This window comes from Fringilla coelebs (assembly GCF_963513975.1).
Source record: "Fringilla coelebs genome assembly, chromosome: 1".
NCBI lineage: Eukaryota > Metazoa > Chordata > Aves > Passeriformes > Fringillidae > Fringilla > Fringilla coelebs.
This window is the reverse complement of record NC_140028.1, coordinates 85,248,485-85,264,985: the sequence shown is the minus strand read 5'-3', so window position 1 is coordinate 85,264,985 and position 16,501 is coordinate 85,248,485. Positions and strand designations below refer to the sequence as shown.

The 16,501-nt window shown below is 45.6% G+C and overlaps 2 protein-coding genes across 5 annotated transcripts in view; one reads left to right on the top strand and one right to left on the bottom strand.

Annotated features, from left to right (window-relative positions):
- SLC22A23 (solute carrier family 22 member 23) overlaps positions 1-9,059 on the top strand; it is a 109,039-nt gene extending 99,980 nt beyond the window's left edge. For all 3 annotated transcript variants that reach the window (XM_084216267.1, XM_084216265.1, XM_084216264.1), the window contains one exon: positions 4,641-9,059. In XM_084216267.1, coding sequence (XP_084072393.1) covers positions 4,641-4,992 — 352 coding nt within the window. In that variant the 3' untranslated portion in view covers positions 4,993-9,059. The remainder of the gene's footprint in view (positions 1-4,640) is intronic.
- Positions 9,060-10,039: 980 nt separating this feature from the next.
- PSMG4 (proteasome assembly chaperone 4) lies at positions 10,040-16,205 on the bottom strand. 2 transcript variants are annotated; one of them, XM_084205169.1, is made up of 3 exons: positions 15,925-16,204; positions 15,726-15,801; positions 10,040-10,565 (listed from the first exon to the last, which is right to left on the bottom strand). In XM_084205169.1, exons 1-3 carry the CDS (start codon positions 16,099-16,101, stop codon positions 10,444-10,446), a joined length of 375 nt encoding a protein of 124 aa, XP_084061295.1. In that variant the 5' UTR covers positions 16,102-16,204; the 3' UTR covers positions 10,040-10,443. The 2 variants fall into 2 exon arrangements, with proteins under 2 accessions (XP_084061295.1, XP_084061296.1); XM_084205170.1 differs by lacking the exon at positions 10,040-10,565 and adding an exon at positions 10,850-11,219 and having other exon boundaries at positions 15,925-16,205.
- Positions 16,206-16,501: the final 296 nt, after the last annotated feature.

Here is a 16,501-nt window from a genome sequence, read left to right as displayed (position 1 = left end):
ATCTTTGTTGGAGAGTTTCCCATAACACATCTTTGTACGGTCAGGGGTTTGTATCATTTTATACAAGCACTGTTATCTTTCACTGCACAAAGGTTGTGCTTTCAGCAATGCCACAGCAATTCAGGAGTTTGCTCTGATTTCCAGGAATGTAGGTCATATGGGTGGGGGAGAGAGAGAGTAGAGGAGAGAGGATATTTTTTTTTCTGTCCCCTCCAAATTATATGCCTTTTCAACTACTTTGCAAACGTATTATTGCAAAACTGTCATCTGAATAGCCAGAGTCTCCTTGCTCTGTGGTCTTTTTTTCAGGCCATCTAAATTTGTGAATGTATTTTATGGATAACATTAATTCCACAGGAAAAGGTAGTGTGAGGAGTGAGATTACACAGCGGAATGAAACACTAACAGCTATTTATTTATGTGTGTGTCAATCAGCTTGGTGCTTTTATGCCTTTTTAATTTTCTCCTTGGCTCTGTTTGAAAGACACACAGATAAGGAATTGACCATGTCAGCCAGAAGAGAATCTGCCAAGTAGGGTCAGATGTGCAGTCTGAACTTAGCAAGCTTTCTTCCCTTAAATCACTTATGTTGCTCCAGGGACGGGGACAAAATCCTGGCTGGGAGCCAGAATTCTGCTTCCCCTGACTCTGCTGGGTGACACCAGGCGAGTGACAACAGCTAGATATGCCTCAGGGTCCCTGTTTATTTATAGAAATGATGACATTCTGCTCTGCTTTGTGATCCTACCACCACAATAAGGTCCCCTCAGGGTTGTAATTAGGAGGTGTAACTCAGGACAGTGCATAAATCTGTCTTATGCAAAGGTGTGCTTAAGCTGCCTTCTGTCTTGCCTTTTGCTGGGATCTGGCTACTCCATCATAACCTGCTTTCCAAAATGCCACCCTGGATAGCCTTTGGGAGTCGGAACTAAATGATCTTTAAGGTCCCTTCCAACCCAAACCATTGTATGATACTAATATGCCTTTGGTTGGATCTCAAGGAACCTTAAGGAAAAGGAAGGCAAAGAGGGCACTGGGGCTGTCTCTGGGATTTCCCTATCAAGTCCGTTGTCTGCAAATCCCTGAGAGTGGAAAATAGCACTGCCATTACCTGGGGTAGCAGTGGCATGACAGCAAACCCACAGCACCCATCCATCTCTGCTGCTAGGGTGTTGGGATGAACAGTTCCAGGAAGAGAACAGCCAGACCTTCATCCCCAAGAGGTGACACCTGCTCAGTAACATGAACATTCCACACTGTCATGTGTCAGAGGGATCCTTGGGATCTGTGCACTGCACCCCAGCCTCCTGGCAGTAGGCGGGGGGGGCTTCATCAGGAGCTATCCTTCTTTGTACCTGAGACTTGAGTGCAGAACCACCATGCAAATGCTGAATGAAAGCACCAAGGGCCACTGATAATCCTCATGGAATAATCTTCACACCACTACAGCCTGCATGTCTACTGAATGGGAATAGGCTGAACGAAATACAGCATGTTCTCTCCTCATCCTCCACATTCTCAGTTACTATCAAGTGGAAGATGGCTCTGGCTTTTTCTCTGTGTCCTGCTTTTGTGCCCACACAGCCAAAGAGTGGGCAGGATGGCTGAATTAGGGCTTTTTCCCATCAATAGCTGCCTCAAGCCAGATTTCCAGTTATTGAGGAATCTTTCCTTTCCGACCACCCAGGAGCCACTTGGCTCAGTCACATTCACACAGAGGCTCTGCACCCGTTCACAGCCTCTCATCTTGGGGTCACCCCTCCCCAGAGCTCAGTCTGCAGCTGACACCACACCTTGCCCACCCAGCTACCTGCACTGAATGTATTCCTCAGCACAGTGGGATGCAGGGCTGTCTGCTGGGACCTGAATAGGGCCTGGCTCCTCAAAGGTGGTGCTTGCTCCATGAGACCAAGGGTATGCTGGTGTATTACTTGAATCTCTGGCCTGGGACTGAGTGCACAAAATATCCCTTATGTACAGGCAGGGAAAAGCTGTGGAGGTTTTCACACTGACTTTGAGAAGTGGCTGAGCTGGAAAACCTGGTCTGATTTCAGTGCTGGCCCTGCTTTGTGCAGGAGGCTCTCCCAAAGCCTTTTTTAGCCTGGGCATCTCTCTGGCTCACTTGTACTCTGAGCCATGTTGTGTGTTGACCCATTTGCTCAATGCAGCCATGGCTGTCTGAAGACAGGAGTGACAATTCTCTGCTCTCCTGAGGAGTGCTGAGAAGGACAAGACCCTTCTCTTAGGGTGTCAGTGAGGATGTCTTGCTGCTCTCTGGCAAAACACTGAGGTAGCAAGCAAAGAAATTCTACCCCATGAACAAGCAGGACCTTTCTGAGGACAGAATTTTGCAATTTGCCTACATTAGGACCATAAACCCCATGCAAACCATCCTTCCTCACTGTCAGTGGGGGAGCAGGAGTCGGGGAAGTGGTGCTGATTGATCATCCATGGGGCTGTGCCATGGGAAAGATCCCCCAGAGCAGGCACTGGCAGGCAGAGGTGCAATGGAGAAAGCTGGGACTCGCTGTGGGTGCCAGCAGCCCTCTCAGTCCTTCTCCAGGCTCCACTCTGTATCTGGAATGTGTTTGAAGTACAGACGCTGGCCCCTGCCCTGGAATTCCTTGTGCTGAGCAGGAGCAATGCCCCAAAGCACTCAGAATGTTTTTCTTTTCCACCTGCTGCCCCTTGTCACCTGCAAAAACAGTATGACTCTTGAGCTTGCTGCCTCTTTTGTCCTATAGCTGTTTTCCTGATGTGCATGGAAACAACAAAAAAATCCTGAGAGTATTTTCAATTTTCTCTTTTTTTTCCCCCTTCACATTTCACATCTGCAGTGTAGTTAAACCTTAAAGAAACCCCTTTTAAGACACACACTGAAATGTACTTTTCAAGCCTTCCTCTGCCAGGTTTTGATGGCACTGGAAAAAGTAATGCCTACTCTAATTACTGACGTCATATGGAAAAACTTTTTCCCCCCCTGTAAATCTAAAGCCACTTGACCCATAAATGACAGAGCCGTCTTTGTTGTTGCCTTTTCCCGTTTTCTTTCAGCTTGCTTGATGTCCTTCTGCAGCAGCATTTAAAACTCACCTCAGGTCCTTCTCAGGGGGGATGAGATACAATTTAGCCATTGCAATCACTGATGTAAATGAGCCGGGCTTTTGTTGCTCCAAAGCCAGCTTGGAGAGAGATCTGCCATGCATTTGGGACTGGTTGTGTCAATTACTCATGTGAGTGTATTAATGAAGTTGCAGGGAGGCCAGTTGCACAATAGTTGCATTCAGCTGGGTTTCTAAATTGCCATCGGAAAGCTGGCAAGTTTTTTAAGGGCTTTTGCAGCATTTGGGGAAGTCACTGTTGTCTGTGAAAGATGCTCTGCTGAGCCTGAAGAACTGGAACATACCTATGTGAATTTTTGATCCAGTCAGTGTCCCAAGAGCATCTTTTGAAACCCATGTTTGCTGTCCTTCAGCTGTCAAGTAAGCAGCAGTGGATTTTGGAAAGGATTGAGTGAAGATTAGCTTTAACACTGTGGTTGGCTGAGTGAATTTAGCATTTGTAGGTTTATTTGTACAGTGATTTCCAGGATGCTTAATAGTCAGGGAAACTGGTTTTACGCCAAATATTTGACATAAAGCAGTCCATTTGCCTTCTGCAAGCCGTCTTCTGTAAGGGCCAGTTGTTGTTGATAGTAACAGCTCTGCATTGGGCCAGGAACTACTAAACCCCTCTGATCTGCAGAGGGTTTGGGAATAGCTGGCATCCCCAGAGGAAGTGTAGGAAGTGTGTTGCCCTCGCAGGCTTGGTGGGGAAGCAGGGTGCCAGTGATTAAACTCACAGGGAGGTCTCCCTCTGCAGGCAGCAGTCTTTGGAAAATGAAGGAGGAGCTGCCACTCTCACAGATTGTTGTTAAAATGAGTCATTGAAGGACGACCCTCTGCTGGCAGGAGACCTCAGTCGTGTCACAGCAGGAGGGAATAGCCTGCCCCAAAGAAACACCTGCAGTGCCACTTCTGTGTGGGGGGCACCCAGCAAAGACAGATCCAGGATTGTGAGGTGTGCCAGGCCCCCTGCACCAGGCTCTGGAGAAATGCTGATGAGCAAGGCAAGGAATTGCATGAGAATTTGCTTGCATAGCCAAGCATCAGGAGAGAGCGCTGAACTGGCCTTTCACAAGCAGCTTCTGTGCCTCTAGCTGGAGGAAGATGAGTCTATTTTCACACTTCTTTTTTTTTCCTGAAAATTATGCATTTTGTTACATCTCCAGTGTGTTGGGAAGTTCCAGCCATAACATGATTTTATGTAGAAAATATTCCAGCAGTCAGTGTTTGGTATAATGGATTGTAAAGTCTAATCTCCTGCCTCCACTGCCAAGTAGTGCCAGATACTTTAGAGGCAGCCAAAACTGACTTCTGCACTTACTGCTCCTTGGTGTGTCTAAGTGGAGAAGGGTGGCATGTTAAGCAAAATCTGGTTTTCCCTCACTGAATGTGGGAGTACTTGGAACTGGGAGTACTTTAGAGTGCTGTCTACACACTCACATGGTGTGTAGCTTCTCTTCTTCTTATGTGGGGCTGTTAAATGGGTGTGAAATGATACTTGAGTGTAATTATTTCCCCCTCTGCTTGTGTTTGCAGGGGCGGCGGGCTGGGGCTGGTGCTGGCCAGCGCAGGCTTCGGCCGCCTGACCGCCCCCATCATGGAGCTGCACAACCAGAAAGGTTACTTCCTCCACCACGTCATCTTCGCCTGCTGCACACTCATCTGCATCATCTGCATCCTGCTGCTGCCCGAGAGCAAGAACCAGCACCTGCCTGAGAACATCCCTGACGGGGAACATTACACCCGGCAGCCCCTGCTGCCGCACAAGAAGGGCGAGCAGCCCCTGCTCCTGACAAACTCTGAACTCAAGGATTACTCTGGCCTCCACGACTCAGCAGCTGTGAGCGACGGCATCTCGGAGAACACCACTGCCAACGGGATGAAGTAGATGTAACTGGGTGGATTATTTCCCTTCTCCTTTTTTTTTTTTTTTTAATTATTTTATTTCCCCTTCTTATATTTCTTCTCTTCCTTTTGTATTTTATTTGATGCTGTTGTGCGGGACGAGTTGCACTTTGGGCAAAGGTGTTTTGCACAGATTTTACAAACCAGTGATGGAGCAGACACAAACTTAGAGGAATTCAACTCTGCTACTAAAGCAAATTTTGGCATCTTCAACAGTTGCGCAGATTACTTTTGATAAGTTTTGGGGGAAAAGACTCATTTGAGAAAAGACCTGGCTGGCAGTAGCCCTTCAGAACTCTTTTTTTCCTGCCATTAAATATGTATATTTATTTTGATTTATTCTCAAGAAGCACTTTATTTCCTTTTCCCTTCATAGATCACAAAAATGAAGCCATCTTTTAAGAGGTGCAGCCATTCCAAGAAAGAAACCATGGGGGGAGGGGGAGTGTTGTTTTCTGTTTTGTTTTTGTCTTTCTTTAAAGGAAAGAGGGATTCACTGCAAAGTTGAATTGACTTAAACTTAGACTTGTGCAACATTCTTCTGCCTGTTTAGAAAGTCCAAGTGCCCAGATTGCCTGCTGTGTTTGTATACACTAAAAAAAAGGAAAAGAAAAAGAAGAAAAAGCAAAGCAAAACCTGTTGTGACTCATACTCTGACTGCATTTTAGGCAGCTTATATTTGTCTTTATAGCCCATGTGCACTTAAAAGTTACTTTCTAAATTAGTCCTTTTTTTTTCACTGAATGCATTGGAGAAAATCCTACCCCAACAAGCTGATTTTTCAATGAGAATCAGCTTTCTGCTTTTTAAGAATATATTAATCTATTTTAGGTGGTTGCCACTGGTCCTTAATTGTAATGTAGATGATGCAAATTATTTGACTAATGATGCAAAAATGAATTTTGTCTAGCATGGTTATAATTATCAGGAAGCCCAGGATCTCTGACTGCTCCAGGAAAAAAGCATAGACCAGCAGTGATAAATAGTAAGGAGCATGGGCAATGATCTATACCTTCATTCCAAAAGGCAGCATAACTGGGATATCTGCTCCTGGGAAATGAGTGTCCTGGTATTTATTGTCTTAAGTGTTTTTAGAACCAGGGTTTGGGTTTTCAATTTAAGTGGGAAAACTGCTCAAATGACTGTTGGAAAGGAATTAATTGATAGCCTGTGAATAATGACTTACTGAGCTGTCTTGGGCTCTTAGAAATGTGCTCTGGTTCTGACCCAAGAATATACAATGAACTCACTCTTATTTCCTCGCTTTCCTGACTGACTGCTCTTGTAAGATTTTAGTTCAGGAAAAAATTTTACCTAAATTTTATTAATTCTACACAAAGTGAACATCCAGTTTACCTCCTGCTGTGCAGATGGCACTTTGATAGTGGCCACTTGACTTCTCTCCTCCAGCCCCCAAATTATTTCCTTTGGCCATTGGCTTTTGGCTCTCACTCAAGAGCATACCGTGAGGATCTAGTTCAATGCAAGGACTCTGTAAACAGCTTTCTTGCATTGTAGTTATCTCTCCCCTCTCCCTCCCTCTCCTCCTTTCTCACTCAGGCCATCCATTTGTGATTGCTCAGTAGTGCAGACGTTCAAGCAGAGCAGCAGGATGTCAATGTTGTACTGACTGTCCGTATGATTGCCACTTTGTTTGATGTACATCTTGCGTTCATATGTAGGAGAAGTGCTCATTTGCACTCTCCTCCTCTACCTTCCCTCCCCCTTCCTCCCTTGCTGTATATATTGTCGATTAACTACTGTACCTAACAATTTCCATCCTCCATTAGGCTGCCAATGTCCTCTTACAGCTCCCAATAAATCAGAGATCCATGCTCCCCGGCAGGCCATGCAGTAAAGTAGCACAGCCTCAGATGCTGATGGATGCAAGGGGACAGGCAGACCTGCAGAAGCAACAGAGGTGGTTGCATTCAGAGTAACAATGTTGTCCTAAAGCTGCTAATTTTTACAGAGGATGATGTGGACATTTGGGTTCTTCTTGAGCCTGGTAAGAAACACTGGACCAGTTGATGGTAGTTTCGCCCAGAGTTACACTACTGGTTTTTTTCACCCTTGCTAAACTTGCTGTGACAGCAAGAGCCTGATCTTCCTTACACTCAAGTTTTATTGTCAGGCTTGAGTGCAGTTGCTTCTTTTTGTTCTGTGCCGAGACCTTTGCAGTCTGTGTTCACCTGAGGAAAGAACCCAGCCCTTCCCCACTCGTGCAGTATTCACACCAAATTTGTGCAATACCTTTTGCCTTCGATGCGAGATGCTTGCTGCAAGCCACACACATTCGGGGACGAAACAAATGGGTTCACAACAAAAAGCTGAAGAAGCAAAACAAGGCTTCAGGGAAGAGAGAAAGGGCCTGGGACAGGAGAAGGTGTGAGCGCAGAGGCAGAAAGCAGCGCCCTGCCATCCATCGTGCTCCATCCTTTGCGGCCTCCTTGGTGGCCCGTGTGCTCAAGCTGCAGTACAGCTCTTGCAGACCATCCACAGGCCTGTGAACCCGGCTGCTTCCAGCACTGCCAGTGGTCCTGGTGAGCTCACTGCTGCTGTCCACAGCGCTTTATCATTTCCTATTCTGGTGGTTGCTCTCCGATGACAGACAGGCACAGGGAAAAGAATACTTGTTTAAACATATCAACATTTAGATAGTAAATATATTAGGTGACAGGAATATGCAGCAATTTTTTTTTGTTGGTTTTTTTTGGTTAAGAAAAAAGTCTTAGGAAGTTGATTTGATTTGCTGCTTTTTTGCTTGAAACCAGGTAGTCAGTACTGACCTGCAATGAAGGGAGCCCCAGCTTCTCTAGTCAGTACTGACCTGCAATGAAGGGAGCCCCAGCTTCTCTAGTCAGTCTGGCCCTCTGCCTCTGTCACGACAATAAAGCAAAAACTAACTTCCTGCCTTGGCAGTTCTAGTTTTGCTCCTTTTCCAGATAACATGAACACTTCTGTGATGATTATGTTCTTCCACACATGCTCACAGAGTTGGAAAGCTTTCACTAAACCTATCTTGTATGGAGGAGCCAAGTACCAGGTGATGCAGCAGGGCAAAAAGGAAGCGTGGGGATGCCTGCCCTGCCTTGTCTAGTCCTGCAGCAGGACAAGGCTCTCTGCTGGAGTCCCAGCCTGCTGCACCATTGGCTCCTTGGCCATGTCTCCTCTGCAGCCATCACCAGGAAAGGCTTTTCTCAGGTGGCTCTTTCTGGCCACCACAACAGGGTAAACAGTCCAAAGCTGTCCTGTCCATTTTGGGCCTTTTTCTGTGAACCTTCAGTAACCTCTAAGCCCATCAGTAGATTTTTCTTTGGGTTTACCATTTAAGGGCTTTCTCCATCTTTGTAAGTTCAAACAAAAATGTGAAGTGACATTATGTTGATCTTGGGGGTTTTGTCCCCCTTGTAAGATTTCAGTACTGCTTTTGTTGCCAGACACACTGCAAACAGATAACATCTGTTTGCAAGTGTTTTGTGGCCACTCTGAAAGGTTGTGTGATTTACTTTTGGGTTTCACTGAGCAGGCTTTTTTTGTTGTCGTCCTTTTTAGTGGAAGTATTTTACTTAACTGTTGCCACTTCCTGGAGACAAACACTTTATTGGTCACCAAATTGGAAGCAGAAGTGCCATTAACTGAACTCTGTGAATGTCAAGTCAAGTTGCGCCTGTAGCTGGCACATAAGACAACACTATTGAGTGGGGGGATGATCTCTCCCACTGTAACTTTTTTTTATTTTATTTTTTAAGAAAAAAATGAAATTACAAACCTCATTTTAAATGTGTTGTGTAAAATGTTTCGGGAAAGGAGTACGGTGTGTTTTGTCTAGTGGGCGAGATCTCCCTCCCCATTTCAGTTTCTGATGAAGTTTTAAAGAATCGTGTTACTGTATGTTTTGATCATGAATAGTCTGGTGGTGCTTCCTCATAGCACAAGCTTAAATCAAGTACTGAAAACAGTCTTACAAGCTAAATGTCTGCATGATGTTACATCTGTTGTACCTAATGAGAAGAACTTTGTATGTAAATGTACAGAATAAAATTATGTTGTCCCATCAGTTTGCTCTCCCTGGTCTGGCTCCCTTGCAGTGACTTCTCAAATACCCAGCAGTAGCTGATGCCTCAGCAAATAGCCCTACCCTGCTCTACAAACAGAATAAGCTGTTTGTAAATCAGGCTAATTAAAACAGCACATTGATTTGCAAGTAATTACCCTTTACAGTCAATTTCAGAAGCATAGTTGACTCTGTTTCCTCAGTGGTGTAAATTAAAAAGAAAATACCCTTCAACAGTTGCTTTTTGCTATTCTGATCTTGAACTGCAGCCAAGGACAGGCAGCTGTTCCTACCAGGTAAGGAGGGGCCCTCTGCACCCACACCAAATCTGAGACATTGAAGCCACTGGGTGTTCAAACCCTTTTGGACAAGAGACTCAGCAGCTGTGCTTTCTACAGCAGCAGCCTCTCAGTTATAGGTTTTAATTGCTGATTGTTGCACCACAGCAAGGTAAATCCATCACTTTTCTGTAGGTGCTTAAGGCAGTTGTCTAGAAGCAGCACCAGTAGTTTAGTAGTTTTGGTCTGTATTTGAAGCTGATGCTTGAGCTCGAGTCAGGGCTCAACTTGGAATGAAAGAAAAAAAAAACACTAAAAACCAGATAGTTAACTCCTGGCTGCCATCTCATTAAACAAAACAGGCAATGGATCTGCCTTAGTAAAGATACCCTACCTGAAAGCCCAGAGATGTAGCAGCAGGTTGCTTTTCACTGGCAGTCATGGTAGTAGACCTCTCTGATTTTATGTATATGCTCAATTTATATATGATGCTCTTCTAGCAGCCTGACAGGTTTATTTATTGCTCCAGAACTCGTCTTGTGCTTTTTCCTTCTCTGTAGTCCTCAGGGATGCATAAATAACCCTTTGTGAAATCCTTCTCATGTTCTGAGTGCCCAAGGGATGGGAGGAAATCCATTGTTTAGCACTACAAGCAAGAGGGGCTAAAAGGACAAAAGTAACACTCATGTCACAACTTTACCATACAAAAATGTGGGGGTTCTTTATTTGAACACTAAAAGCTGCTATACTATGTTCAGTGCTAGTACATGGTAGATTAATTGTACAGATAGCATTTGGAACTGATTTGCCATCAGATTCCAGTACTGTGTGGAGGCCACACCCCACATGCACATGCACTTTTTCAATCATGTTCATCCACTGCAGCATCCATTTGCTATCCTACTTGGCAGGGTAGCAAAAAAAAAAAATTGCTTTGAAAATTCAAATTCTATTTGAAAAAAAAGAAAATCCTATTTAATAACAGCCACAAATTCAATCAAAATAATATAAAAGAAATATACTAACTTAATGTCAGTGTGAAAATTGCAGTAAGTTTTTCTGAAACAAAACCTTCATCTTCTTTTACGATGATGCACAATCAGAACTTGTCTGGAAAAGCTGTCATTTCTTCTTTGATCCTGTTTTCTATGAGTAAGGTGAAATTGCTGTCTGTGTTTTGAAGATTGTAGCTGACAAATATCTGCTTTTTGGTCTTGCTGGCTAAAACGCAAAAGAGAGTAGTCAGCCAGAGTTTATTCTTATGTAAATGAGATTATGGTATTTGAGCAAGCCTCTAAAAAGCCATATCATGCAGATTTCTAAGATGTTCTCTACACTTGCTGTGCTGGGTGCAGTTATAAATGAAAAGTAGAACAAGTCCCTGACCACTGGAGAGTTGGACAAGATTTTGCACATCACAGAAGTGAACAATATAAGACTGGTGACTGTCAACTAGTTTTTGACCTGACACAGGACACCACTAGCCAGTGGAGAGCTTTGCAGAGCTTGTAGTGGACTTTTGGACACATCTTAAATATCTTACATTGTAAGTGACACCACAGACTGTACTGGACTCTTAGCATTGAAATTCAGAGTTTGTAAATCTGTGCTGTGTAAAACATTAGAGGGAAAGTGCTCAGGAAAGTCATTGGGCCCAAATTAATTAAGTTCTGGTTTTTTAATGAACCTTAAAAGGTTCATAAGCCTTAAAAGGCTCCAAAAAGCTATGCACCAGTTCTGTCTAAGCTTGCTATCAATTTTGTTTCCATTAACCTTTTTTCATACAGCGTCCATGAATGCTCCAAGAGGCTGGAGAGCCTTTGCTGAACATGATGAAGCCAAGCACAAGTCCCAGGCTACTGGAATGACAAGTACCTAGAGAGAGGGACTACAAAATTAAGAGCTGCCTTCCATGACAGAGCTAATTAACAGTGACAAAAAAAAAAAAAAACTGTCCAGTGGAACAAGACTTAATTATCAGAGTAGAAGAGATAACACCAAGAAGTGTTTTATAAATAAAATGCCATCCTACTTAGATTTTACCACAGTAATATAGCAAATTTGTGGCTTGCCTTATATATTACTGAAGCTAAACTTTTTGAAAAATGTAAGCACTGTACAGGGAAAATAGGCACTGAGTTGTGTAAATTGAGTTATGTAAAACAGAAGACAAAAAATAGTATTTGGGTCACGAGATATTCTTGTCCGGGAACGAGCTGGGAGCTAATGACCCCAGACACAAATCATACTGTTCTGCTGAATATTCAAAAATGTCATCTGAATTTTTAACACTTTTAACAATAGAGACACTCGAACTTTTAAGATTTTGGTCCTTTCTAAATAGGAAACTAAATAGTTAAATACAGAAACCCATACATATGTATGTATAAAATGTAGTTAAACAACTCCTTTAAGGTATTTTCATTATGCAAATGATTTTTTTATTATTTTCTATCCTAACAGGTTACCAGCTTCCTGACTCAGTAAGTAGAGCTGCTTCTGAAATGCAAGGATTCATTTGCCTTTTAAGACTTGGCACTACAAAATGCTGAGATAATACAGCGTGGTGCTCTGATTGCAAAAATTAGCACCTGGCACTAGATTTTTGTGGTACAAAGCAGCATGTTTTGTAAGCACTAGTGCTTCATCATCATGCCCTAAATGAATGCAATGCTAATTCTGAACTAATTAATGCTGCTATCCTAGCTAACAAAACTATACAGTGCACTGCAGTGTCAAAACTCAACTCCTTAATTATGTTTGCCTATAGAGTCTCTGGGATGCTGCTCCAGTTCCCAGGAACAGTGTGAATCTGGGAGTCTCTCTGGGCTGCCTATGCCAAGGACCTCTGCTCCCAAGGCTCTGACCCAGCTCTGAGGGGCAGGGGGACCTTCTCTGTCCCTGCTTCCTGAGGATCGAGTTGGACATGTGCACTCCTGCAGAAACGACAAAAGAGGGCAGATCTGATGCCTCTGTGGAAGACCATCTGCAGCTTCAGAGTAAAGCAGAAAACTGCAAAGGACAAGGCTTACCTAAAAAGCCCTCCAGCAGGTCTGCTTCCCATGCAGCCTGGGTAATAACCCCTGTTCCACTGGCTCTTCAACGTGGAGGAAAATCATCCTTGACAGCCATCATCCGGGATGTGCTGAGTGCCAGGAGAAACTACAGCAGCAGAGATCTGCTCCTACAACTTCATGTACAGAGCAAAAGCCCAAACCAACGCTTGAAGAGGAGCCCAGCAGGAGCAGAAGAGGCAGGACAAATGTTAGACATGAGTTTGTAGACTATTTATGCTGGAAAAGAGGTGATCAAAGTGACCAGTGCCCAGGTGAGAAATACTCAAAGAAAAGGTTGAGGTGATTTTCACCAAGAGTCTGCCAGTCCCTACAAAAGGAAAATTGAAGACATGGCACTAATCAGTACTGCAGCCCAAAGAACTGTGATTTCAGGATATGCACGTGAGGAAGGCACTAATGGACAAGGATTTCCTCAAGAATTGCCCTCCAGTATCCTACAGGAAACTTTCTTAGGATTTGGGTTTATTGACTAGTGAGACACATCTTGTGCCAAAGTGATCAGGCAGGGTGGTGGGAAACTGGACCTCATAAAAGCAGATATATAAATGTAGAAGGAGGACTAAGAATGAAATACATGTGTCTTCAGCAACAGAAAAAAAAATCAGAAATAAGGAAGGAGATAGAGCCCACACATGAAATGCAGCTGTTGTGGCTAGGACCCCTACCACACTATCCAGAAAGCAAAAGGAGAATGTGTGCACTGTGATGCACAGCAGCACTGAAACTCTTGCTCCAGGCAGGAAACCTGGCATTGCAGGAACACTTGGCAGATGATGGAATCGACTGGCAAGTGTAAGAAATAGAAATAGCTATGTGCAAATGGCACCGCATGCTACTCCTGCTAGTGCCTGTGGAGACAAGAAACTGCACAGAAAAAATGGTGACAAGCATGGTGGGGGGAGGAAAGGAGAGAAAAACTGCCTGCCTGAAGATTACCACATGTCAGGATGGTTAAAAAGGCTACCTTAGAAGTACAAATACAAGTCAGACTTGCCTGTGAATAGCATCTCTGCTATTACAGATTGTGTGGGAGTTACAGGGACTTAAATTCCCAAAGAAAAACTAAACACCAATAACAGCAAAGATGGGTATTTCTATCTGAGGTGGAGTACAGATTTCCTTACCAAGCACTTTGTGAAACAAAGATAAGGGATGCTTGTTGATGATCTTGCAGATCCACTGGTCTCAGGATAAATACGTTTAAAAAAAAAAAATTAATAAATAAATAAATTTGGACTAAGTGACCTTGTGTTGACCTAAATTGCTGGGCTGTCAAAAGCCAGCCTAAAGACTATGGTGTGAGATTTCAAAAAGATGTGTTTCTTTTCCCTGAAGCTCAGGTAAAGAGCAAGCACATAATTATTCAAAGCCATAAGTGTACTATTGACTTTCCCCTTTGATCCAAAGGTGAAAATGGTCTATAGGTCTTTCTCAAAAAAAAATACCTTAACCAGGATCACACAAGCAAGAACAGTATATAAAAACAATATGAAAGGAGCTGACTGGCAAGGAAACCTGCAACCCAGTGGACAGATGTCATGGATACAGAGGAACATGGACCAAAAGCCTAGCTGGGCCACAACTGGCTCAGAAATTTAAGATGAAATAACAAAAGACACCTAAAGCACACAAAGAAAAAGAAAATAGGAAGGTGCATTACAGTCCAAGGATAAAGAGTAACCTACAGACCAGTATCAAGCAACAGTATCAGTTCTCAGTAACAAAGCATGGGGAATTAGGAATAAAATATAATAAAAGCGCCTTAAAAGAAAAAAAATAAAAAAGGATAAGAAAAAAAAGCGGCTAAACTGAGACAACTCACTAGGAGAAAAGTCAGGTAAGTCAGGCAGCCTCTGTTCTAGAACACTGAAAGAGCTAATGGAAGAAATGGCAAGTTATTATGAACTTCAGCTATGAAACATGTAATAAATCCTTTAAGAGAGATAGCAAGCATATGTACAAAAAGAAAAAAGCTGAAAGGAGTATGGCAATCACTAAGATAACTTAGAGCTGTCAGCTGGGCTGCAATGCTACACAGAAGATTAGAGCAAGATTCAGAAGAAATGAGTGACAAGGAGACCAAATGGAAAGTGGAATAACTATTATACTTTATCCCAAATAAATCCTCTCTGACTAAATTTTTACTGACTTCCTAAAGATAAGGCACTAATTACACACAAAGAAGCTGTGTTATACAGTACCCTGTAAAATTATTACTTAAGGTGGAATGGATTGAACTCAGTGTGTAGAGAAAATTGTGCCACCAGGGTCGACTAAAACAGTCTCATAGAGAAGTTGTTGTGAAGAAGAACAGATGCCAACACCCTTTTTCAAAGCTTAGTCTTGTGAGCAACCCTTTTTTATATGAGGCCATGGAGAAGAAGGTGTTGTAGACTCATGACAGTGCCTGACAATACAAATTCAGGACAGACTGTCGGAAATGGAGATCAGCACACAGATCATTAATAATTCTGTGGCCTTTCCATCTGAAACAGAGGAAGTAAGGTGAGACTGAGCAGCTCAGCATGTTGCTTTTAAAACTTGGTAACAAGCACCTCAGCAGTTCACCAGTTGGAGCTGCATCAGCCACTGGTGGGTGACGATGAGTAACCAGCATGACACAGCTCTCAGAGCTGTGAAGGTGCTAGGATGTACTAGGCCGTGTATTTTTCATCTTTTTAGTATGAACATAGGAGTTTGCAAGCTGTCATTAAGAGTCAGGATTTCAGCTACTGCAGCAGCTGTAGCGCACTGCACACGAGGGAAAAGGAAGCATCCCAAGCAGTGCCCATTTGGGGCAATCAGATCAAGCCCAGGCATCTATGAGACAACCCTGGGCTTCGCAGGCCAGAACTTCTTGGAATGTGGGGGCTAAAGGTGCGAGATGTGATGAGGGTTGGCTTCATCTTCAGGTAAAATGCACGTGCCTGGCACGACGGCCACCTCGCCCACCAGCAGAGTGTCACAGCTTTACAGAGAGGAGGTCACTTGAAACCCCACTCGATTGGTGAGCATGTGCTGCCCCTGCCTCGCACCCAAAGCCAGGATAAGGAAATCAAATAATTCACTTCTGGCAGTGCACAGCGTGCCCAGGGCCGCTGACTCAGGCGCCGCAGACTCGTACACGGATGGGAAAATAAAAGTGAATCGGTGGATTGCACGGAAGCTGCCGCAACCCGCAGCAGTGCCGGCTCTGCGGCCGGGACAGCGCGCACAGCATCCCTGTGCAGCCCCCGGCCCGGGCTGCTGCCTCAGGGCCCCGAGAGAGGCACGGCCCGCTCCCGACCCGCGCCCCCGCACCTACCCAAGCGCTGCGCCAGGCAGGAGGAGGCGGTGTCCGAGGGGTCCCCCAGGAGCGAGGCGGCCACCGGGATGCTGTCCTGCAAGCGGAGCACAGCACAGGGCACGGCTTAGTCCCGGCAGCGCGGGGTAGAGGCGGCGGGGCCAGTCCCCAGCGCCGCGGGGCTCCGGGGGGCGGGCGGGGCCTCGGCGGCGACACTCACACGGGGGCTGCACATGGCGACGGCCAGGCTGGCCAGGGCGGGCGCGGCGCCCACCCAGAGGAAGAGCGAGTCCCGCAGCCGCATGGCGTGGAAGTGCACCCGCTGCTCGCCCAGCTGCCCGCTGAAGTCGTGCAGGGCGATGCCGCCCGCCGCTCCGCCGCCGCCCGCCGCCTCCATCGCCGTTCCTGCCGGCGCGGCCAGGCCTGAGCACGCAAGGCCCGAGCGGGAGGCCGGGCCCGGCCCGCCCCGCGGCCCCGGGGAGGCGGCGCTCGCTCTGCTCCGCTCCTCCGCGCTCGCCCCGCCGGGAGGCACCGCCCCCAGCACCGGCCCTGCGCGGCCGCCCGCCCCCTCCGGCTCCCGGGGCTCGCACGCTTCCCATTCCCCCCGGGAATACCCGCACACGGACACGCCCCTCCCCGAGCCTCCCCTCCGTCCGTGCACAGACCAGCACGAACACGCACGCCCGGGTACAGCCCCCCGGGAGCGCGCCCCCTCCGTGCCCCCTACCCCCTGAACTTGCACTGCCCCCGGTCGGTGCGCACCCCCTCCGTGTCCCACTATTCCCCTCCCATCCCAA

Coding starts and splice junctions, on each gene's coding strand:
- PSMG4 (XM_084205169.1), bottom strand. CDS start 16,101: ATGGAGGCGGCGGGCGGCGGCGGAGCGGCGGGCGGCATCGCCCTGCAC. Junction 15,802..15,924: donor TCGCCATGTGCAGCCCCCGT/GTGAGTGTCGCC, acceptor CTCCGCTTGCAG/GACAGCATCCCGGTGGCCGC. Junction 10,566..15,725: donor CTGCCTGGCGCAGCGCTTGG/GTAGGTGCGGGG, acceptor TTTGCGTTTTAG/CCAGCAAGACCAAAAAGCAG.